This window comes from Protopterus annectens, chromosome 3.part0, assembly GCF_019279795.1.
Source record: "Protopterus annectens isolate FY-2018-M chromosome 3.part0, PAN1.0, whole genome shotgun sequence".
Classification (NCBI taxonomy): Eukaryota; Metazoa; Chordata; order Ceratodontiformes; family Protopteridae; genus Protopterus; species Protopterus annectens.
In genome coordinates, this window is record NC_056731.1 from 1,456,522,649 (window position 1) to 1,456,549,301 (window position 26,653).

Below are 26,653 nucleotides of genomic sequence, written 5' to 3' on the forward strand. Positions count from 1 at the left end.
GATGTATGGAAATCATACTGAGGGAGGTTTATTGGTCAGCAAATGTTATGATGGTCATTAAATGTTTTCTTGTTTATAATGGATAGTTGGTGTGATGGTAGGATTGCTATGAAATTGATGTTGGAAAGGAAAGCTTATTTTAGTAATTATTATATACCTTGGGTGGTATACTGGGGTTGCAGTTAGGCATGATGGTATTTAATTGTCCTTACTTTGTCTCGAGTGGCATTGGGTTTAGTTTTCTGGTGGTACAGTTGGCAGGTAATGTCCTGGGAATTATTACCAACCCCCAGAAATTCTGGGCCACTCTAAATAGCATACTCCATCCAGGAATACCAACTACTCCATCCCCAGTGCTACCAAATAATCTTGAAAATATTCCCACACAATTCAACAAAATCTTTACCGAAACTGTCCAAACCGTTGCCAATGCTCAAAACAATACTTTTAGCTCCACACCAACAAATACACCAACCCGCTCTGATACTCAAGACAATACCCTCAAATTCAACCTTCACTCAGTGTCCACCAAGGTAATGTATAAACTCCTTAAAAAATGTAAACCAACCACTCTAGCAGCAGACAACCTACCAGCAGATGTCCTTCAGATATCTGCTGATGCCATAGCCTATCCAGTTTCCATTTTCATAAGTAGGTCTCTGTCAGAATGTAAAGTACTCAAATCTTGGAAAACATCACATATCATTCCACTGCACAAAGGAGGCAACTCCTTAGAGCTCACCAATTATCACCCAATAGCAATCATATCACCTTTGTCCAAAATATTAGAAAGAGTTGTTCACAATGAACTAATGCAATACCTCCAAATTAACAACCTTCTCTCCACATCACAGCATGGATTTAGACCTTCCCACAGCACCACCACTGCACTACTGTCATTCACCAACACAGTTAACCACCACAGAAACAAGGGTCTGTTCATATCTTCTATATTCTTAGACTTAGCAAAAGCATTTGATATGGTAAATCACAGTATTCTACTTGAAACTCTAACTACCCTAAATATAAGTTCCCCCTGTATATCATGGTTCAACAGCTATGTATCAGACCATCAACAAGCAGTCCTCTGCATGACCAGCTGTCCCCCCTGTTACCAGTAACCATAGGAGTCCCTCAAGGGTCTATTCTTGGCCCCATGCTATTCTCTCTATTTACTAACCAGATCTGCTTATCCTCATCTGCTGCATCAACAGCACAATACGCAGATGACACCATGCCACCCCCCCACCCTAGATGAACTGCAATCCCTAACCCAAAATAACTTCACCCTAGCTGAAACTTGGTTCACAAACATCAAACTTCTTAATCCCAGAAAAAACGAACTCATTATTTTTGGCCCAGGCAGACAACCTCCGTTTAATAATAATTTTCATATTAGCTCCAAAGATAACATTCTAATCAGCCCAACCACACACACCAAGCTGCTAGGGGTAGTAATAGACAATAACCTGAGATTCAACATCCACATTGCACAGACCATCAGAAAAGTAAACAAAAACTCGGACTCCTTTACAGGAGCAAACACTTCATTACTAAATCTACCAAAGCAACCATTGCAAGGATTCATCTTCTATCTATTCTCCTATATGCCTCACCCATCTTAACTAATCTCCGACAAACCAATTTAAATAAAATTAAATCTTGCTATAACAAGATCGCCAAGTTTGCTACAGAAGCCTCAAATAGTTTGCACCACTGTCTATCCCTTAAGCAGCTCAACTGGCTGGAATTGCCTCACATCCTACTAAACAATCAGCTATCTATAGCACACAAACTTTACTACTTTCCTGATAGAACCCCAGCACTTCGACAACTAATACAGCCCCACCTACCTTCCCGAGCCTTACGCTCTAGTAATCAGCACTTCATAACTGTCATCAAACACAAAAACAATGCTGGAAAATCCCTTTTTGCCAGTAACATTGCCAACAATTGGAACTCACTACCAAATGGAATAACTTCTACCATCTCCACTTCTCACTTCAAAAAACTCCTAAAAACCCACTATCTAAATAACTAGCTATGTTCATGTAACTCCCAAGGATAATCCACACCAAGAAATTGTTTCATAACTTCAGCTACATATACATAGTATTACATGGATTACTGTATAACTTGTTAATCTCTGCTACATTGTTTTTACTAATGTATGTAAAAGCTATTAAGGCTCTCTCCTATATTATAATGCATCGTATAATATTGTTACTGTTGCTGCTTTGTATATTCAAATGTTTGTATTTCTCTTGGAGCTTTTCTCCCTGGGCCGCCACTGAAAATGGATCTGTGTCCAGTCGGACTTTCCCAGTAAACAAATGTAAAATAAATAAAAAAAATAAATAATATTGGTAGTTAGGATAAGTGAGAAATTAATATACAAAGATTATGAAAGGTTACGGTTAGTTATTTTAGTACTGGAGAGGGATCATTGGTTTAATCTCAGCCTTTTTGCCAATTTGTCAGCTTTGGGTATTTAAATGCTGGGCTTTGGGAGGTGACGATAGGGATCCAATTTGTTTCAGAGAGGATGTAGTACACAACATATTTGGCTTTTCCCTTGTGCGGTTAGGTTGCAGGAAGTTTTGGTAGGAAGGAGGGGGAACAGCCTGTTCAGGCTGGTGGGTGGAGAAGGGGGGCAGGTTTGCCATCTTCTGCTCCCCCTCAGGTGTTGGATCTTCATTTCAATTAGATGGGAAAAGAATGTGAGCAGTTCACCGCTGCTTATTTGGTTGGATGTTTAAATCAATAAGTGGTAAATGAAATGAGCAATGGATCACTACTTCATAAGTAAAATAAGCGAGCGGAGGTAAGGATGCTGCATATTTGGTTGGATGTTTAAGGAAATAAGTGGAAAATGAAGTGAGTGATGGGACACTACTTCATAAGTAAAATAAGCGAGCGGAGGTAAGGTCGCCACCTATCGGGTCAGGGTGAGTGAGGTCACACTGCACTAGCTAATAGTTATAGGAATGTTAGTAGTGTGATTAATGTCAGCTATACTGTACTTATGTTGTGATTAATAAATAATACTGGTTAACGAAGTTATGTTTATAAAGTTTAATAAAAACCGTCAAACGTCATTCAGTGTGATGTGTGTTTATTGAAGGGACTGGGGCAAATGAAGTTTCGTAACAAACCATTTTATCCAGGGACATCTTCAGGTGGGGGTTATATAGAAGCAGTAGTGGGAACTAAGAAGGGAAGGGAAGTAAGGTGCAGGGATGAAAAGGTTAAGTGGGAATGAAGATGATTGAGATGAAATGAGGTAAGGTTAGGGAGGGGCTTATTAGGTTTTATACAAATGTAACTGGGTAAGGAATCACATTTTGGCAAGAACTTGCTACCCGCACTCCCTCTCCTTTTTTCTGGAACACTGGGGGATTGTGGTTATTTTATAAGATTAGGTAGGGTGGAGAACAGGAGCAGTTTTGCCCTCTTCTGTTTCCCCTTTGGTCTTGGATCTTCATTTTAATGAGTTGGGAAAGGAAAGTGAGCAGTTGGATGCTGCTTATTTGGTTGGATGTTTAATTCAATAAGTGATACATGAAGTGAGCAATGGGACGCTGCTTCATAAGTAAAAAAGCGAGCAGAGGTAAGGATGCTGCTTATTTGGTTGGATGTTTAATTCAATAAGGGGTAAATGAAGTGAGCAATGGGATGCTGCTTCATAAGTAAATAAGCAAGCAGAGGTAAGGATGCTGCTTATTTGGTTGGATGTTTAATTCAATAAGGGGTAAATGAAGTGAGCAATGGGACGCTGCTTCATAAGTAAATAAGCAAGCAGAGGTAAGGATGCTGCTTATTTGGTTGGATGTTTAATTCAATAAGGGGTAAATGAAGTGAGCAATGGGATGCTGCTTCATAAGTAAATAAGAGAGTGGAGATAAGGACGCCATTTACTTGGTTGAATGTATAATGAAATAAGTGGAAAATGAAGTGAGTGGTGGGACGCTGCTTTATAAGTAAAACAAGTGAATGGAGGTAAGGACACTGCTTATTTGGTTGAATGTCTAATGCAATAAGTGGAAAATGAAGTGAGTAGTGGGATGCTGCTTCATAAGTAAAATAAGCAAGTGGAGGTAAGATTGCTGCTTACTGGGTCAGGGTGAGTGAGGTCACACTGCCGTAGCTAACAGTTATATGAATGCTAATATTGTGATTAATGTCAGCTATACTATGCTTATGTTGTGATTAATAAATAATATTGGTTAATGAAGTTATGTTTATAAAGTTTAATAAGGGTCATCAGACATCATTCAGTGTGAAGTGTGTTTATTGAAGGGGAATGGGACAATAAAATCTATTACATGATTAGTAAAAGACCGGCTGGATAAGATGCAATGGAACTTCTGAAGGTTACAGAAATGGGTCAACGTGCGGAAGCATCAATTAAATGCAAGTCAAAACACCAGTGCTTCAGACATGAAAATACAAATAAAATAAAACAATATGCAATAAAAATTTTCTACATACATTAGAGGGGACATACTAACAAAAGCAGCAAAAACCAAAATAGCATTGCTATAATTGCTTCACAGCAGTATGGAAAGTTAGTAGATTCTGAGAACTGTAGTGAAGTGCCTCTCCATTACAAAACTGAAAATCATTCGTAATTTGCACCAAGATTTGATGAGACCACACCTGCAGTAACCAAGTAGAGGCTCTGAAATGTACAGCAACAAAGATATTATTCTCTTTACACTCAAAGATACATAAGCAGTGAGATAAAAGGATCTGATATGCTTACAGACACATTGAAGTACCTCAAATTAATTAACTATTGTCAAGATACAATTATCTTTTTAATGGGGAGAAATGCAAACTAAAGTAGGTATGATTTGCTCACAGTGCTAGATTAAGCGTTTTTTAATCCATCTGGAGCTAAAGAGACTTGAGTTGGAGGCCAAAGATGCCTGTGCCCTGGCCCAGCAATCAAGGGTCCTCAATCCTTACCACTAACACCAGAGAGGGCGTCTCATATATGAAGAAAGGATAACAAATACACACAGTAAAGTGCAATTTCCCTTAAGAGCACACAGAAATCACAGTCAGTCTGAGGCTGGTTGCTCCCTTGCTCTCCAGGTCCCCAATAAGACTCCCCATTGGCACAGCTATAGGGTCCAGATCTCAGCCTAGCTGGGTAAGCTAAAACCTCCAGCACTCTCTCTGTCAAACCAGTGCTTCATGTCCCTGCCCAAGTAGCTGACAAAAACACACTTTGAAATAAGAGTTTATACAACCACAGAGACACTCCTGGGAAAGGCTGGCACAGATTCTCCAGCTGTGCCCCTATCACCCAGACTATATGGTAGTACTACCTGCCACCACCCAGCTAATTCTTATCAGCTACTCAAAGGCCCTAAAAAGAGTTCCCAATTATTACTGTGCAATATTAATATCCATTTAGTAGTATAACTAAACAGTCAAGGCTTATTGGAGTGACTTGGTACAGTAATCACTATAAATATGCAATGTACTCTAGAGCTTAAATTATCTCTACACAAAACAGCCACAGTTGAAAGGTTTTAAAATGTTTAATAATAAATAATAAAAACACAAGACAATACTTCTCACTACACAGTGCTAGTCAAGAGTTCAGAGATCACAGAGAAATACTTAAAATAATTCAGTAGTACAGTCCTGACATCACAGAAAAACACTTAGTCTAATATTTCTAGTTTCTAGCTATTTCTAAAAGAAAACACAAGTCTAAGATAACTTACATATGAAAACAGGCAGAGTGCTGATGAGTTGGATGGTCAAGACAAAAATGCTTAATCCTCTCTGGTTCTCTCTGTTTAAATTGAAATTGCAGTTCTGATTCACATTACATCATTCTTCACACTTTCTTGGGGTTCCCAAGCTACACACAACATCATTCTTCACATGTCCCTGGGTTCCCAGGCTAACAGAAACTGCATTTACATTCTTAAGATCTAATGTTATCTTGCAGCTAGTCAGGAAGCAGAGCAATAAAAATACATTTGCATGTTTAAATCTAACAATTTAACTCTTGATTAAAACAACAGAAAGATTTTTTTCATCTAGATCCTTCGGCACCACTGTCTACATCAAAGGGTCACCACATGCTTTACTTTGGTCCAGTTGAGTGCATGGTTGTCACATTTTTGCAGTTTCACATGTAACAGCATTTCTTTACATTTAAGACAACAAGCCTGAAGTTTACATTCATATTTACAAATTATGTATTTATCTATAAAATTCTATCTGGCTAGGCTGGCAGCCTTCACAGTATGAAAAGTTTTTTTTACAGAATGCATAATGCAGTATGATAACATATATGTGGTATGTATGAATAGTTTTTGCAGAATGATTAATGCAGTATGATAACATATATGTGGTATGTATGAATAGTTCTTACAGAATGCATAATGCAGTATGATAACATATATGTGGTATGTATGAATAGTTTTTATAGAATGCATAATGCAGTATGATAACATATATGTGGTATGTATGAATAGATTTTACAGAATGATTAATTCAGTATGATAACATGCATGTGGTATGTATGATTAGTTCTTACAGAATGCATAATGCAGTATGATAACATATATGTGGTATGTATGAATATATTTTACAGAATGCATAATGCAGTATAACAAGATACATGTGGCATGTATGAATAGTTCTTAAAGAATGCATAATGCAGTATGGTAGTGATGAATAAAGAACAGCACACATGCACTCATTACCGCACAAAGTGAGGACAGCTGATCCAGATCATCTTTATTGGAAATTAATTATATGATTCTCCAGTCTTACTCCAAGAAAATGTGAGTTTAATTAAAGAAGGATCATACATATTCTGAAACAGTATTTTGTTTCTTTAACTAGATAGAAAATATTACAGTTCAATTCCATTAATGCTTACAGTGATTTGTATAAACTCACCACTTCTTCATGTCGACAGTTTCTTACATTAATTCCATTTATCTGCAGGAGACAAGAGAGGATATATTAGCATTAGCCAGTTCCATAAACACCTGTCCAAATCAGGCATGAAATGCAGAAGTAACAAGCAAACAGCTAGGGCTTTTACTTACTTGAAGGATTGCATCACCAATAAAGAGCAAGCCAGAAAGCTCAGCTAAGGACAAAGAAAGAAGGAGAGAAAAGAGAATAGGTGGGAGGAGGAAAGGAAATTGTACATGTATATATGTCAGTGACATGTTATAAGACAAATTAACTGATATAAAAACAGATACCTGGAAAAATGAACAGGAATTACACAAGAGAGAGATGTAGAAAATGCTCTCACCCAAACAGAATCCTACATTAGGGCTACGGATATAGGTATGATCATTATCTCCCTAATGGAATAATTTTCAAATTAAAACGGAAAATTATAACTATAAAGAGCATTTTTTTATTTTAAATTAATTATTTTAGTGTCCTTAAGTTAAAAAAGTTTCATCCCTGTCCTCATACACTCATGCACCTTTGGCCTTTTAATACAGATGTGCAATGGCAGCAATAGTAGAAACCTGTGCTGGGAGTCTGTCTAACAGTAGAGTTTTGCCCTTTAACATGTGTATACCCATGAAACTCACAAAGCAAGACTTTATTAAAAGAAAAGACTTGTAATATAGTGCTGTTTCCATTTAAGTAACGCATAACACATTAGACAACAGAAAATTATTCAGACTGAAATAAATGTTACAAGTTTGTTATTGCTGTATCTATCACCACAAGCATAGTGTTTTCATAGTACAACTACCAGGTTTATGCAAGTGTATAACCAGTGAGTTGAGTGATTAACTACTAATTGCTTGGATTCTCCAAATGAAAGAAATAAAATAAAAAAAAATGTATATGACTGTAATGTGTATAATGGTCTGCAGAAAACACACACACACACACACACACACACACACACACACACACACACACACACACACACACACACACACACACACACACGAGTTTACTTCGGTCACACATTATGGTTTGCATTTATGGGCTACCCACTCAGCCATTGTGATTAAACCTTGCCAATTAGGAGAAACTTTAACCATAATACCCACTCCAAGACATTTTTGGCATTACTACATCATTCGGCTTGACTGCTTCATGGGCATTGCACTCCTGACAGAATACACAGTACTTATAGAAAGATGAACTTTCTTCTCAGAGCTGAAAATGTATTTATGTATCATGAAAACTGTCAGCCCACTATATATACAGTTTTGAATTTGCAATCATTACTGACATAGCAGATACTTCGCAATGTAATGCATACTGCATCATAAACTGTAACTATTAGTATTATTTCTTACATTATAGGTTCATAGGTGTGTACTAGGCTAACGGCCCTGGAGCCTTTACAAGCCTAGCCCATAGAAGTGCCCTGGCATCATGCTGCCCGACGTTAGCTCCCATTGCCTCTATCAAGTAGAGCCACTGGAGTGATCCCCGGGGTGAACTTTCTATTTCCCATCCACTCAGTAAAATATTTCTCTTGAAGACAGCCAGTGAGGTGCTCTGCTTGACATGTATGGAAAGTCTATTCAAGAGCATGGGCAGTCTCTGCGTTATGAACCTGTCCCTCCAGCATGTTCTATTGATTGTGATAATGAGGTTGAGGTTTCTGGAGCGTGTTGTGCAGAGTGATTGGGATTTCCTTAGATGTAGCATTTCTAACAGAGCTGGGTCAGGTCAGACATAGTTTTGTAAGAAAAAGCAGAGATCGCGTCTTAGTAGACGATATGAGACAGAGAATAGCTGGAGTTTTTTGAGTCTGTCAGTGTAGGACATGTGTTTAAGGCCTAGGATTCTCTTCGTGAGGTACTTTTGTGGACTTTCCAGCTGTTGCATGTGTCTAGTGAGGTACATGCCATATGGGGCATTATACTCGATGATTGGCCTAATGAGGGAAGAGTAGAGAGAGATGATGACCTCCTTCTTCATTATGAGGTCAACATACGGTGTTATCGTCCACACTATAAAACAGTTGCCTGAGTAAGATATGTATACCTTTATTAATCAAAAAACATGAGAATAAATCTTGAAATATGAGGAAAACAGAATTCTTATTCTTAGACTCAATAAAATCTATCTGACCAACAAAATCATTTAAACAAGCCTACTGCATAATACTACTGACACCCAGGTGTAAGCACCAGTAAAACTCAATGTATACCAAAAGGCTACCTGTTAATCATATGTAAGGTCTTTGAATCTGTGCTTTAATCTTCATTTCCTTTGTGACTGCTTCATCCAACATATTACATTTGCATGCACGTGCACACAAGCGCACACACACACATACACACTCTACACAAGTTACATGCACACGTGTGCAGGCACACAAGACTCACACAGATGTACACACAGACACTAAGTCTGAAAGTCATGCTTAGCTTTAGACAAAAAGTTCATGAAAGGTGTGTCAGTTACCAGTCATGGGACATTATTACATTTTGTGAGTATAGTGAATGGGAGATGGTTACAGGTATACAGAAGGCTTTTAGTTTGGTAAATTGGGAATTATTGCTGATAACTTTGGAGCAAGTTTTGGGAACAGGATGAGCTATTTAGAGTATTAGACATCTTTATAAGGAACCACATGTTCATATGAGGGAAAAGAGATGAGTGATTGACCAGGTATGTTAAATAAAAGGAACAAGACATTGTTGTCCTTTATCCCCAGGGAGTTCCATTTTAGTTACGGAAAAAATATAGTCCATAAGAAAAATAATTTGACAGAAAGTTGAGGAGTTCAGGGGGAAAGAAGTAGTGCAAACCTATCCATGAAACACATCATTGAAGTATGTAGAAGGGATACTGCCTTGGGGGCTTGAGGTTGGTATAATCATCTAAGTCTTTACCTCGCAGATACAAGGTATGGGGTTAGAGTCTGATCTCTGGTTATTGGCTAGGCCTGTAACAGCCTGTAATCTGTTAGCCTAGCATTTACCTATGAACCCATGTATCGAAGATGGTATCAAGAATAAATGAATAGAAATGCAATATATTCAATATTGCCATTTCTTACAATATTTTTTTTCTCTAATGTATGGCAATTTCAGAGTTGGTGTATATAAGTATAGGGACTGTTGAGTGTTTGCCTCTTTCATCAGGGGGTGCAGGGTAATCTGCCCTTCTGTAATAAATTAATTTAAAGAATAATATGGAGGATTATGATTAGGTCACCGATCATAACATATTGATTATGTCTTCTAGATGTGGATCCAAAAAATTCACTCGTGAGGTTAATCTTGGCATTCATGTCAAAAATACATAATAATAATTATAATAATAATAATAATAATAATAATAAAAAACTAAGACTGGAGATTTGATCGTAATTCGTTGAGGTGTATGGAGATTCATCTGTACCATGTACTGCTAGTTACAGGAAAGTAAAATAAAAAATAAAATAAAAAAGCACAGTGTTGTGATGGCTTTGAATGTCAGTAAAGGAGTGGGGAAGTGGTTTATGTCCTTACATATTCCCTGTTTAAGGGAAACAGTTTCCTCCAAAATAGTGGATGTAATGTAGCAGGCTAGAAGGCAGCAGGTAGAAATGCAGTTTAAATGAAGCAATTTCATGTTCTGCTGTTGCCCTTACTTGGCAATACTGTCAGCCTATAGTGCCAGACACAATTTTAACAGCACATTAAGCACCCTTCTAAGCATTATTAAGACTGTGTATCACACTAGAGTAGTGCTTAATCAGAATGTTATTTAACTGTTATTGGAGCATAATCACTGCACTCTGTGCTCTACAGCAATGTTTCACTGTCCTCCTGTTGCTCTAATTCCAAAAGACTTGGTGTAAGTGACCACTTACACTGAGAGAAGCTGAGAGCATGTGTTTTTGGAATCTGGTCCCTGTAGTAAGCCTGTTTATAGGCCTTACACTGAAGTAAGTCACTTATACTGAGAGCAGGCCTTTCAGAATCAGGGCAAACTTACACTGAAAACAATTCTTTTTGAGTCTGGCCCTGTATTTCCATTCATTTTTTGTGTCTTGGAGCTGCAATACGGAGCCATTAAAAATCTTTGAGCAGTTCAACAGAAAATCAGTTTTGGTGTTACATCCCAAGAAGTCCATAGCAACAGTGGTAGAGAAAGGAGTTCAAAATACAATAAAACTACTGTGATCAACGGGAAGTGAGAATTATTTTAAAGTAAATGTATATCCCTCAGCGGAGGAGATAAGATGACAAAATTGATTCTGGGCTGCAATAAAGAGATACAGGACAAGTGAAAAGGCAGGGTGGCTATGATGAATGGGACAACAGAGATTGTAAACGTGATATACCATCAGTGATTTATTTAATTACCAACAGCAGTGTGGCTAAGACAGATGCAGAAAGCATGTGATATATATTTTTTTGAGTGGGAAAATAAACAGTTCATGGGGAGTGGATATGCCCAAGTTTAGGAGGTATGCAGATGCAGAAAATGTGATACAAAACCTGAACAGATCTAGAAAATAAGAAGACTAGATGTTAAGTATGGAAATAGCATTGCAAGAAGCAGAAAAAAAAATATTTTGGGATCATACCTCTCAACTCTTTAATGCAAGAATTCTGGACATAGCCAAAACCAATGGAATATGAATCAGGAATACATTTTAAATATTTCTCTTGTAAACTTAGAAAGTTACTGAATAACAGGTTTTGCATTAGGGTGCATTTTCTGAAAGTTATGACTTGCAAAACTCAAATATATGTCATTACTTAGTGACTTCAGTCATCAATGATTTTACCATAATCCTCAAAATCAGAAATGCTGAAACCTAATACCTGAAATACAAAATGCTAAAAAAAATTAACTTCAAGTGTTTACCACCCAAGCTTATATGTACTACCTTTATAGTACCAACTTAGAGATGGGAGAAATCTCCCCAAAAAGAGTATCGCTGCTGGTGCACAATTAGAGTTCTCCTTAACTATGATTTCTTATGGAAAACAATGACTGGCACTCTACTCTTTGGTATCTTGTAGGTAAATAATAGTAAATATTGGTGAGATGTCCAGAGAAAAAAAGGAGGTGGGAAAGGAAGAGAGTAGGCAAAAGAGAGGAAATTGAAGTAATGCATCCACAGTAAGATATGGTAGATGCAGAGGCAGCAGTGGATGTCAAAGTGGATTAAAATCTCCCAGAGGGAGAAATGGCATATAGGTGAGAGACAAGATACCAAAGGGTAATATAGGTGAGAGGCAAGACTGAAAAGGGCTGTGTCCTAGGGCACAGTGGTAGCACTGTCCCATCTCCCATTCTATCCTGTTTCCCATATTCCACCACATAAATAAAATTAATACAGTGGCATATCCAATATATACAGTAAATTTGGCATGATGCACCATGGGATTTGTAGTAGGCATCATATGTGTTGGATGGTAATCTGGCTGTGGAGATGGTATTCATGCATATGCATTTCTGCATGCATTGTGAGCCTCAAATATTTTATGAAGCAAAAAAAAATTGTTGAACGTGTTGAAGCAGATGGAAGAAGTGACAGAAGTAAGTGGAGGAAAGGGGAAGCGGAACAAAGTTGATAAAAGAGGGCAATATTGTTGACAAAGACTGACAGATCAGATGAACAAGTGCAGCAACTGACTGCAAAGCACTGGAAAAGCAAACCAAGCCCCAACTAATGTGATGGAGGTGGTACAGCATGAAGTAGCACAGGCAATAACATAACTAGAATAATCTTAACATGGAAGCACAAGAAATCTGCAAACCCCAAAATAATAGAGGGGTGGAGGTCTAAAATCAAGGAGAGGTTTCTAATTATTGCTTTTATAAAGCTAGAATAACAGGTTTTGCACTAGCCTGCCTTTCCTGAAGGATATGAAGTCAGAGTCTCAAACATATATCATCATTTATTGACTTTTATCCTCAATGATTTGCCAGAAAACTACAAGTTTAATGAGAAGCAGTCCAAATATATGAGGCAAAATCTGGACATTCTGTGAAAATCTGGTCAGTTGAGAGATGCAAGTATAACTGATAATGAACTATATAATGATGGTTTATAAAACTACTTGGATTCATTCCTAGGCTCACTAAATCATGCACATTTGTGAAGTTGCACACTAAGTTGAGGTGAATATCTGATACCCTATCATGACAAAAGGCATTTGTTGAAGCAAAAGGGGAGAAGGTCAGTTGGTTTCTGCCAAATTTGGGCTTCAGGTAGTGATATAGGAGTTTTTTGTGCAATTGGTCACATGGTGGATTGAAGGGACTGCAGCAGCTATGGAGACATGTAAAGAAAAACATGCAACCATTCTGATTGGGGGTGGTTATAAGGGGCCTACAGCAGGTCATATTATGCAGGCAGAAATAAAAATGTGGAAAGTGTCCATTGACATATTTGACCTATTGGAAGCAAGGTGGAGGACAGAGGGGGTTCCAAACTTGATCAGCCAGGATGATGGACCCTCAGAGTGCTATTGGCAAGCCTGGGCAAGTAAAAAATCAACTAGGTGTAAAACCAAACTTTGAGGCAGTTACCTGTCTACTTGCATACAGCATTTGTACTGCAAAAGTCATCAATGTCTGCAGTGCCCATGTTTGCATATTATTTTGTCATTATGAATGCTTAGAGAATAAATGGTGGATTGGCATGGTTGATCTATAGCCAGAGATTCAGAAAGCTTATGGTAACTTATATAACCCTCAGATGGGACTCACACAAATATCCCCACTTGGTTGATCTTTATCATCAATAATATTCTTTCACTCACTGATGTATGAGGTATAAAAATGGCAGAAACATATCAAGACATGCTAAGTATTCAGTGGCCCAAGGTACAACGAGATTAGTTGTAGATTCATGAACATTTTTAATTTATTTGTGAGTCAACATCCACTTTAAGTATGCATCAGGAAGGATGGAAGTGGATAATTTCCGGGACAGCATGGGGCAAGGCAAGAAGAGAGCAATGCAATGCAGGGTGAGGTATGCAGGGCAAGTGTCAGAATTCATTTCAGTGCTACAGACGTAGAGGTTCAGAAGTCCAATGAGTACAGAACAGGTAGAATAAATCACAGATAAGTGGGATATTTAGAAGGCTTACCTGGACCAAAGTGAGTGGGTTTAGGTGGGGATTTAAGCTGCAAGATGAATGTTCAATCAGAGGAATTTCTTGGAAAAGTACAAAATAAATCAGAGAAGCCAATGTGGTTAACTTCCTGGACAGGACTCAACAGCAGGTAAATTACAAGGGCAATTACTGCAATTATTTAAATATCTCCATATGGTTAGTGCTGAATAAAATTGGTCTTATTCACTACATTATACTAATTTTTGTGAGTCAGTCAATGACATCATAGACAAGGAGGCTGCCAAGATGCAAGATGTTTTCCTGAGTCATGTGATTAAGCATGTTAGGGCAATGCATGATATGTGTCTCAATAAGCTGGATACACAATTGTTGTTTTTACTTCTACTGGAAGTGTGACTACAAGACTGGTACTGGTAGTTTATTTTGATAAGATAATTTCAGTGGGATGTGTCATAATATGTGTCAACCTTAAACAAATCAGCAGGGCTTTTCATATCATCTAAGTAAGTGCAGATGAAGGTAAGAGGGTGGTACACTATTTAGATAATGTTTTAATAGTTGATGAAGGGAAGAAACAGATGAGGAAGGAGCTAGGGGTGCCATTATCTTTGGATAATCTGGAAGGGTCAAGAGGAAATATTTTTTTTTCCTGGGGAGGAAGATAGTTACCTGTGCTCTGGTTTTCCAATTATCAGAAGGAGAATTGCAGGTGCTAAACAAGAAGATAGACTTTATGCTGACAAGAGAAAAGGATAGGATGGGGAAAACCATGAGATTATTGCAGCTGTTAGATTCTATATGATGGACAATAAGCACAAGTAGTACTATCACCATGTCATTGCCAGTGAGGCTGAAAGGTAAGGGGAGAAGATTTCTAGGGTTGGCCTCCTAAGATGATCCAAGGAGAACCTCAGGATTTGGAAAGAGTACCTGTCAAATTTCATTGACATTTTGCTTTGGAAGAAGTACTGGCTAGGTTACAGTCACTCAGAATTGTATGCGGTTGCAATAGGTAAGGGGCTTCTTCAGAAGAAAATGGCTTCCTTGATCTGAGCAATGGAGTCACATGGTCATGCTGAAGGATATCACTTTACTAGAGTTAATGGACATCTGGGAGATAATGGTGGTGTGGGATCACAAAACGGAGAACAAAAAACGGTACTTTAATAGACAATCATGCACTGAGCAAGAGAGCTTTTTTGGTCTAACAAACTGCTGTTATTACAATGAAGACAAGTGTTGTGATGTCTGAGATGTTATATAAAATATACTGCTGAGAATTTTCCTGGATACCCGAATACCATGTCAAATAACTCCTCTCATTTCCAGCTACATAGAATTCAGGGGCTGGCACACATGATAGTGTTAGCAAACTGATGTTCTGTTGAAGGTCTAGGGAATTGGATAGTGGCTACAGGATAGCTGATAAAATAATTCTGAGCACCAAATAAACAAAAAACTTACAATGGTGTCATGAAGGGCATTTGGAATTTTTGTTCTCAGTAGAGTGACAAAGTAAGCAGCATTCACTAAGGTTACTTGTATGCTACATAATATAATATAATATAATATAATATAATATAATATAATATAATATAATATAATATAATATAATGATAAGTTGATGAAGTCAGATCCCATCAGGGTGCCTTTGCAACCTTAAACAATGCTTTTCAGGTGTAGGACCTAGTACATTATGCCTTAGATAATAATGTGGATGAAGAAAGAATGTGTAAAGCTTCAATACATGCAAGGTGGTCAAAGACAGTTCTTGGAGACTGCTTTGCAAGCCCTGCTACTGCAGGGCCTGCATGACTCAAGTAAAAATAGACAATAAGTGACATTAGTTGTGCTAGCAGTTTTCAAGTGTTTAGGGGCATTTGGAGTTAGTGATCTCTTAGGTAGGAAGGTAGTTTTAGCCTGTCCCTTGACATGGGGAGACATCACACTCATGGAACATGAGGTGGCCTACTGTGACTATAGGGGAATAACACCAGAATTAAAAAGGCAAACAAGTGTTTTGGAAAAAGAGGATGCTGACTTGGGATTCCTGGTATGATGGACATTCAAATGTAGGGGCTAGAACCAAGCAAGTACTTTTGACAAAGGGGGGTCTAGACTTGGGGTGTCTCATAAGGTGGCCAGTCACATTTAGAGGCCAGAACAAGGGACAGAAGGCTACTGAAAAAGTATTCAGGTCTCCTTCAAGGGACATTCTGCAGGTACAGCAGTCTGAAGTGATGACCAGGAAGGCACTGCATCTTGCTTTTCAACACATTTATTTAGGTTTGGGGCCAACTGACCTGGAGGCATGAGGAGATATCAGTTGAGATGGTTCTAATTCAATAACTTTGATTTGCAGTGATAGGACCAATGACATAAAAAATAATAAAAATTGGAAGAATGTTTTCAAGACCTTTGAGTTGGTGGAAAACATTGGGTGAAATACTCCAGTTTGTTTTTTAATAATGAACAAGTTTACAGTTATATTTTGAAAGAAATAGTGAATCATGTTTTGGAGGACTTTTGAACACAAGAAGAATGAAAAAGTGTGGCGCTTGTTCACAGTGCAGATATGTGCTGGCTGAGGTCAACATGACAACTGAGAATTACCCTAAAGTAATCTTACCAAATGGGGGGTTTGATTGTAACACTAGTGGTGTTATACACATTGCTGTATTTCTGTCATGTCCAGCATTTTATGTTGGAAAGAGAGAGAAAGCAATAAGAAAGAGGATATACCAGCACATCTACGCACTAAATAGGTGATTTATTTAATGCATTAGCAAAACATACAAATGTGTGCAATACTTTTTAGAAGTTTATATTTTTATTTTTATCATGGAAGAAGTTCCTACACGTATTAGAGTTGGAAACTGGGGGGCACAATACGATACTAGAGAATGACACTGGTACCTCTCCCCAGCATGAATGAAGTGGTATTTATAAACAGTATATTGACACTTAGAAGTGACAAAATATAAAACGACCTTTGAACTTTTAATTATTTATTTAACTGTAATTATGGATGACCATTTAATTTTGTTTTGGTGCAACCAATTCTTATATATATATATATATATATATATATATATATATATATATATATATATATATATGGGTCTACCTGATAACGCCGACACACCAAAACACCGACAACTAAATAACCGACACGACAAAACCGAAAGTTCAAAAACACGAAACTTCACATGCCTGACAAACCACAATCCTGACAATCAACAAAACAAATAACTTTCCTGAAAAACACACATACACAGACAACACAAGTACACCAAAAACCTTAAAACCTACACTAAACATTAAATACACAACTATATATGCACTAACCTTAACCCAAACCCTAACCCTAAGGTCTGTCACTATCACGCACTTACCTTACCCACACCCTAACCCTAACTCACTTAATCCGCCCCTAACCCTTAAGTCTGTCACTATCACACACTTACCTTACTCGCACTCTAACCCTAACTCACTTAATCCACCCCTAACCCTTAAGTCCGTCACTATCGCACACTTACTTTACCCGCACCCTAACCCTAACTCACTTAACCCACCCCTAAACCTAAAGTCCGTCACTATCGCACACTTACCTCACCCGCACCCTACCCTAACGTCTGTCACTATCACACACTTACCTTACCCACACCCTGACCCTAACGTCCGTCCCTATTGCACACTTACCTTAACATGACGGTGTTCTCAGCGTCGGGATTCTCTACTGTTGGTCTTCTCTGCTGTCGATCGTCCGGTGTCGGTTATCTTGCTGTCGGTCATTTGCAGTTTCAGTTAATTCAGGTAGACCCATATATATATATATATATATATATATATATAGATAGATATATATATATATATATATATATATATATATAGATAGATAGATAGATATATTATTTATTTATTTATTTTTAACTATATAAAACATTTTGGGGGTTTTAATACTGTATTCAAATGATAGCTTTGTTGGTTGAACTCCTCTTGGTGAAACCATGTTGATTAATGGCAATATCTAAACTAACACTATCATAGGTTCATAGGTAGGTACTAGGCTATCAGCCCTGGGGCCTATATAAGCCTAGCCAAAAAGGTTCCCTGGCTTTTGCCACCCAAGAAAATTATTTTTCTGTGCCCCTGTCAAACAGTGCTGCAGAAGTGATTCCCCGGGCTGAATTTTCTATTTTCCATCCAGTCGTCAAGATTTTTCTTAAAGAGGGCGAATGAGGAGCTTTGCTTGACATGAATGGGTAGTTTGTTCCAGAGTATGGGAAGTCTCTGGGACAGGAATCTATCCATCCAACATGTTCTGTTTATTGTGGTAACAAGGTTTAGGTACCTGGATCCTGTGGTTCAGAGAGATTGGGATTTCTTTAAGTGTAGCATGTGCAACAGCTCTGGGTTTGACATAGCTTTATATGTTAGGCAGAGATCTCTTCTGAGTAGGCGATGTGTGACGGAGTAGAGCTGGAGTTTGAGACCGTTTGAGACAGTCTGCGTATGACATCTGTTTGAGGCCGGTAATCCTCTTAGTGAGGTACTTCTGTGGCCTTTCAAATTGTTGTAGGTGTCTTGTGAGATACATGCCAAATGGGGCATTGTACTCTATAATGAGTGTGATGAGGGATGAGTAGAGAGGAACAATGACTTCCTTTTTTCTAGAGGAGAATCCTTTTGTGATGAGGTGCACCACATAGAAGGATTTCCTGACTACTGTGGCGATGTGGCTATCAAAGGAGAGACTACTGTCCACCTGTGTCTCGAGGTCTCTTATCAAACTTTCAGTGTTTAGTGAGCTACCACCTGTGTGGTAGTTCATGGGTGCCGAGTTTTTCCCAAAGGGGATGGCAATGCACTTCTTGACATTGAGCTTGAGACCATGACTTTGACACCAAACATCTGTCTTTGTGAGGCCCTTTTGTAGAATGTCTACATCATTACGTGATTCTATTATGGCTCCTAGTTTGCAGTCACCTGTGAACTTTGTTAGCCAAAGACCTTCTGTGTTGGCCTGCACTTCAGAGAAGTAGATGCCGAACAGGAGCGGACCCACGGCCGAACCCTGTGGTACTCCACTCATCACTGGTCTGAAGTTGGACTTGCAGTCAGCTACTTTTACTGTATGGGTTCTGTCAGTGAGCCTTTTGGCCACCCATCTTGTGACAGGGATTTATGCCCAGTTTAGTGAGTTTATCTATAATTCCAGAGTGGGGGATGGTATCAAAAGCATTGGCAAGGTCAAAATAGGCTGTGTGCACTACCCTGCCCTCATCTATGGCTCTAGTCACTGCTTCAAAGAAGTCAATCAGGATTAGTAGACATGATCTTCCTTTTACAAACCCAAACTGAGTGAGGTCCAGGGTTTGTAGGTTACCTATGTCTTTGTTTATAAGCTCCAAGATGATACATTCCATGGCCTTGCAGACCAGGCTCATCAGGCTAATGGGGCAGTAGTTTCCAGGGTCCATGATGGCACCCCCTTTGTGGAGTGGGATAACTGTTGCTGTGTGCCATTCAGTAGGCACACAGCCTGACGTGAGGCTATGATTGAACATGGTACTTAGGTGGGGGTGCCAGTTCATTCTGTAGTTCGTGCAGTATGCAGCCTGGGATATTGTCTGGTCCCATGGATACTGTAATCTTGGCTTTGGAGAGGGCGGTCTTTACTTGCTCATCCATGATTACAGGGGATTTGCATTCTTCCAGTATTAAGATGGGCCCTTTGGAGGGTGAGTGGAGGGTAAAGTTAGCACTGAACCTATTTGCCAGGATATTGGCAATACCGGTTGGTTCTGTATATTTAGTGTCATTGTGCTGTAACTCAGAGCAGATCTCAGTGTTGCCATTGAGATTCTTGACATAGCTATAGAATGCTTTGTGGTTGTCTTTGGAATCAGTGGCAATTTTGTTTTTATAACTGGCTTTGGAGGATTTTATGAGGGATCTCCATTTCTTGCTGAGGCTGACCAGGGAGTTCCTCCAATTTTGGGATTTTACTGTTTTCATCACTTTCTAATATTAACAGTAGACAGCTTTCAAAACATTTCCCAAATAATGTCATTAAACTAAAATGGATGATAATTACTGATCTTACTGTGGGTTCCACCTGTATGAATTGAAACAATGTTCGCTAGCTTCCAATGTTTGGTACAATTCAGTGAATCAGTAATGTATGGAACAACATTGTAAGAAGAATATCTAAAGAAAACTCATAAAGCTTACAGTAAAATTAAGTGTGATACAATATAGATCTCTGCCTCTACCAGTCTTTATCAATTTAATGAAGTCTTCTCCATTTTGTCAGTGATTAGTTAATAGAGGAATTCATTCATCTTAGTTACTGAAACACCATGAATGGTTCAAATCATTAAAGAAACCTGCTGTTAAAAACTATAGACTACGCATGTTACCTATATCCTGACTATCACTACTAATTTCTCATTTTTCAAATAATGTTTGATATATCTTAATTAATAACAATAGCATATTCTTAACATTTTAGAGCATTTTTATTTTAGATATATGTTTTGTATTTAGTTTCAGTGGATGTACCAGCTAAGCTCAAAAGTGAGATTGAAAAGGAAGGGATTTGTAGTTCCCTTATTAGACTGTCATGTGTTAGGGTCTTCATTGCTGTAACATTTTAATTAAGTTTTTGGGACTTGGGTGTATTTTATCACTGGACTGGCTAGAATTAAAGTTGTTTCGTAACAGCTGTTTATTGTCTTACAGAGCATACTTAAAATATTTTAGCTGTAATTGTAAAGTACTTCCCTGCTAGTGGTGGAAGGCTGAACTCTTGAGCTTTAGTTGCCCAAGGTTCAACCCCCAAATGAAAGGAGCATCTCCATAGAAAATCTCTCTCAATGAGTCGTGCTGGCAGTGATGCCCTTTTGGGGGGGGGTTTCCTCCTTCTTCAACTTGGAGAATCCATTTAATTGGTATAAGTAAGTTCAGGGATTCTGAGATGCAGGGGGTCTAGCCCCTTGGGAAAAATGTTTTTTTTTTTTTTTTTTTTTTTTTTTTGCCCTTTTTCCTTTGGCAAATGCAGTTGAAAGATTCATATCTTTGATGCATTTGCTTTAGTACACTCATACCAGAAGCCTATAAACTTGGTCCATTGTATTGGGAGAATGTTGATGTTATACATTTATGTATGCATGTGTGTATATATGCTTGTATGTATGTATTTGGTATCTGTCTGGAGGAATACATTTGCAAGAATATTCTATAATGTGTATCAACTGTATTCAGAAATTAGTTTAGGTTATAGCTTAGATTTACAGTATATTTCTAAATTGAGTTATAGGTTTCCAGCCATGTTTTTAAACAGATGAGTGATTTCAGGTTCAGTTTTGATTGGTTGCCCTCTCCTAGTAGGATGTTTTATTTTTCACCGTTTTATTTTCAGTTCTGAGTTGTCTTCTGTTCTTTGCAAAGAAGGGAAAGAGTTCTTTAAGCAGTATAGAATGGGTATAGTGACCATTTTGTGAGAATTTCAGCAGAGATTAGGTTAGTATTTTACACCTGTTTAAGTTATATTGCTGAAACGTGATGTAGTTAATATATTTTATTAGTGGTAGGTGTCATGCTTTTTGTTTAGTTTTGATTTTAATTTAATTTATTTTGGCAGAGTGCTGTAATAACGGATTACAAGTATTTTATTTTATCCTTTTTAATGGTAATGCTGTTTTTGATTTTACTGTCTTTTTAGGAGGTATACAGTCTCAGCTAGAGCGTCTTCTTTGTGGAGACATGTGTGAATAGGCGTACCTTCGTTGAAGGTTGTGCGTCAGGGCCGGCAACTCGGCATGTAAAAATCTACTGCCAATCATTAGCGGACCGGAGTTCCGCTGTGGCGACCCCTAACCGGGAAAAGCCAAAAGACTCAACAACAGGTTTTATGTTGCTACTGTGATAATATAGATTTACTGTTAGCATTTCCCTCAATCTTCCATCTGCATAATATGTAACCCTGTCTCTCATAATTTGGAACAAATTTTCAAAATGTGAAACATTTGCTAACAGCTTATAAAATGAGTTACTTTATACATATATAAAGCATTTTGTTGAATTGATATGGTTCAGTGTAATTTATCATGGATAGTAGATGAAAAAAGTTTTAACAATGATTGAATGGCAGACCCTTTCAATGTGGAATGATGTGAAACATGGACTTTTTCAGACTCAAAATGAGGAACATTCCTCATACAGAGGTACACTTTAGTGTTAGAATGAAGGAAATTCTTGTCTTCTCAGATTTCATTATGGCAATAGTTCCAGCTAATTGATAATGTTGATTGAAATATTATAAGTAACTATCTGATAACATAGGTATAACGAGTATACATTTTGATGATACGGGATATAAGTGTGTAAATTAAAAAAAAATCTGGTACCCTAAGTAGAATGCACATTCCAGTTTTCTAGTTATATAATAAAGTTATATTTAGTTATTCTACTTCTATTGTATTGCCTACTAAAAACATTAATCCACCAGTCCCCAAATCTCCCTCTTTATAAAATGTTTTGTGTTTTCTTTCTTCTCTAATGTATCAACCTGTCTAGTTTTAGATGGCAATATTCCTTTGAATGTTACCTAGCAGAAGCATCAACTATATTGGTATGTTGCTAGCACAACATTTTTCTGGTGATTAAATTTGTCAGACGTTTTGGAAATTATATTTATTTTTTAAGCATGGCAACTTTTATAATGCTCTAACAATAGGAATTATTAATTATCTAATTGTTCAACCTGTCTTTTAATGCATATAGTTGGGTATCATGATTATTATTTTTATTGATTTAAAAGGTATGTTGTGCATTATTTACTGCTTATGCATAGTTTGACCTGTAAGTTTACTTATTATATTACCCGTATCCTTGTGTACATAGACTGGGACATTGTTGGAAAGGATACATTTTAGCTCATTTTACTTTCCAGGCTAATAAACAATAAATGCATACACACACAAGTAAATGAGAGGCAAATCAAAGAAGAAGCAGGAAAAAATAAAGTTGTAGTATATCCTCAATGTACAAAGATTCTATGAGCTGCATTTTAGCAAAATACTAAGCCATTCTGTGAAAAAAATTATTATTGTGTGCATATGTTACAAGTGTGGAGGTAGCAGGGCATCATACAATGAGAGTGTAAAAGAGTAGTCATAAATGCATCTTACTAGTTTATTCTTGGTTCTTTAAAGTATAACATTAGTACTGAAATGAAACTGCTGTTGGTAAAGTTGGACTTAAAATACGTGTTATAATTTGCTATTTAGGCAATGCTATCATTTTGTCACTCTTCTTTGATGTACAAATGAATTGCTGTTCATGGCAAATGTGTAAAGGTAAGCGTTTTAATGACGTATTTATTTATTTATTTTGCTTTTTGCTTTTGCATATGGGATAATTTATTTTCATTAAAAAAATACATGTTGATGGCAGTTATTCTGGTAATCAGACTGGGAGTATGAAACATTCCTTGTCTATATCTAAGATAGTGAGAAGATGCATGGTTGTAGGTGGGCAGCATATTTAAATGAAACGTAACCATTATCTCCATATTATATAGAAATGGTATAAAAAGGAATTGTGTACTAGAATGCACAATGTCCAGCTTATGACAAGTTCTACTGCTCAGAGTGAGGTACTAGTGTTACCTTCCTACCTTCCTACCTCCAATGGGAGTGGATGCAATATGTGTAACACTCATTGATTCCCTCAACTAATGAGTCCAGTTCAAGCAGGAAGGAAGCCTGCTTGTTCTTATTTTTCAATAATTCTGGTTTGATTGAGCAGACTCCAGGCCACTAGTTATCACTTACAGACATTGTTCTATTGGAGCTCATAAGTGTTACTGATCAGTGCAGAAAGCCTTGGCATTATTGTGCTTGCTACTCAGCCACAATCCTAGCTAATCAGGCTGATCTGCCTGTGGTGCACTTCTTGTGCACTGCACAACTTCAAAGGCAAATGTAATGAATGAGTTTTATTTTCAGAATTTAACTTGGTTATGATACTGACTGTATGGAAAGTTTAACTTGGTTATGATACTGACTGTATGGTTTTCGTTATCATGACTAAATTGCATAAATATGAAAGGAATGCTGGAACTCAACAAGTAAGCAAATTATGCTTAGCTTTTCACCTGAAAGCATTTTCTTCACATTTATGTTTTTTTTTTCTTTTACAATCTGCAATCCGCCATAGCCTGTCATCACAAAAGAGTTCCACTTCTCATAAAAAATGTGCTGGGAGTCATGAATAAAGCCTCTCTCACCATTTTTTTCTCTTTATCAGTACATATGTGTTTAAAAAGAAAAATGTTTTAATTACTGCAATTTAATTTTATGAATAAAGCTATTCATTAAACAGCACAGATATATGAAAATCAATGAAGCCCCAAGTGTGTGCTTATCTTTCAGTACCATAGATTATGCATCTATTTTGCCTGTTTTAGTAACATGCCAAAATAAAATAATAAAAGATGGTGTTTTGCATGATGTGGCCAAGGTGATAAATCAACAGTTATACAATGACCACTATTAATATTCCAAAACATGCATGCTGATTGGCCAGTGTGCCCATTGTAAATCCCACACTATACCAACGGAAAAAGGTCCGGTCACCCGGACTTTTTTCCATTGGTATAAAGTGTCCAAAACCTTTTTTTTTTAATAAATTTAAAAAAAAAGAAAAAAAATGGAGTAACAGAGACTTCCTTTCCTCCGTTGCTTCTGTTTCAAAGCATTGATGTACTGGGTATGAGTAGGAACGCAAGTCCCATATGCATGCGCAGTACATCAACACAAGGAAGCCATCGTATACCACCACAGGCGGAAAAACAGTAATGCGCCATTGTACAAAGGCATTATTTAAGAAAAGTAAGTATTTTTTTCTTAAATAATGTCATTGTATAACAGCAATAACTGACTCCGTGGTTGTGGTATATTGAAATTTACCCACGGTTGGCTTTATTTAATCATTTGGGCTTCGCCCTCGTGATTAAACCACGCTAACTGTGGGTAAATCTGCAATATACCATACCACGTCGTCGGTTACTGCTTAAATATCATTGGTTGTAGTTTGTACAGAGTTTTTATTTTCCTGGAAGTGTTAGCTGTGATGGGTAGACTTTACTCAAGCTAGTCTAGAAGAACACCTTTCCCTATGACCAGTCCTCCATAAGCTAAAAGGAAACTGGAAATTTACTTTGCCTAGAAAAAGACCAAATTAAGTTTTGATTTTATTGGTTTTAGGTGCAGCTCAAAATAAATTGATTAATATAATAAAACTCTTGGATGCTTGAATTGTAGTATAATTTCAATAGGTTGGTATTCCAATTGCTTGGTTACCTGAGAGAGTTTTGCCTAATAACTAAAATTACGGCATTGGTGTTGATGCAGTTCAAGACAAGTTTATGCTGGGTAAGACCAATTCCTCGGGTAGGTATAGATAATTTTCTAATTCTAGCTGTTGTAGAGGAAACTGTTAAACTGGGGAGAGTCTGTGCTGACTCTTGTTAATATGAGAGATTTAAATGAGATGGAATGGTCTACTATAACAAAGGCCCTTATTACATCAATGAACACTTCCCTTGTCGAAAGGCTGTTGACCATATTGCAGAGGATGTTATCAGTCAAGGTATATATGGCAGTCATGGACTACTTCCTAACCAGAAGCCATACTGGTGTAGGGAATGATACAGTAGTTACTGATATACTTTTTTGTTATGTCAACATGACTTTCTGAAAAGTGTTGGTAGAACAGAGATAGGATGGAAGTCCTTTGTGGTTAATGGTTTGGATAATTTGCAAATGTGCTTAATTATGGTTTATGTCCACATTTTAGGCAGTACATTATTAATCAGGCAAACATAATACAGATGTAGAAGACATGATAATGAGCTCACTGCACAGATTTATAAACCGAGTTAAGACACCATCATCTCAAGAGAGGGAGAGAGTATTGGAAGACATTTGTTCCAGTTTTAGCAATTTCATTGATTGAGTTTTTTTTAAACCAAACGAAGACAGATTGCAGAGCAGACCAGAATTTCATTATGAATATGGGAATGTTGGGAAGAGGTATGGTATTGTTTGAGGTTTGGGGGACAGGTTCACAGGTTCAGTGTTATATATTAGGTTAATGACCACCAGGGTTTTTATATGCCTAGCCGTACAATCTAACCTAATTGTGTCCTTATGAATCATGGACGTTTATTAGCAGGGGATATGTTAGTTGGGAGGTTTCTAGATGTTATGTGGCAGTAGGATTCCTCAGGCCTCACTATTCTGACTCCTTCTGTTTAGCATTTCCTTCTTGCATATTAAAATCAGAAACCCAGCCGTATGTCTCACTATACTTGTTAATGACTGTAAGCTGGATGTGTAATGTTCCTAAAATCTGATACTGTACTACTACAGCAATGACTAAATCATGCAGATCTTCTGATCCATACTTAATGGACCTGCTGCATATATGCAAAACAAATGGCATCAAAAAAACTAACACCAGGGACCTAAACCTCATCTGCAATAAAAAGAATACATGCTGTAATATGTATGCAT

The 26,653-nt window shown here is 37.5% G+C and overlaps 1 protein-coding gene across 1 annotated transcript in view; it reads right to left on the reverse strand.

The window, feature by feature from the left end:
• SNTG1 (syntrophin gamma 1) overlaps window positions 1-26,653 on the reverse strand; it is a 4,111,241-nt gene that overhangs the window by 1,858,971 nt on the left and 2,225,617 nt on the right. The window contains exons 11-12 of the mRNA XM_044065493.1: window positions 7,086-7,129; window positions 6,934-6,975 (exon numbers count right to left, since the gene is read on the reverse strand). Of these exons, the coding sequence (XP_043921428.1) occupies window positions 6,934-6,975; window positions 7,086-7,129 (86 nt within the window). The remainder of the gene's footprint in view (window positions 1-6,933; window positions 6,976-7,085; window positions 7,130-26,653) is intronic.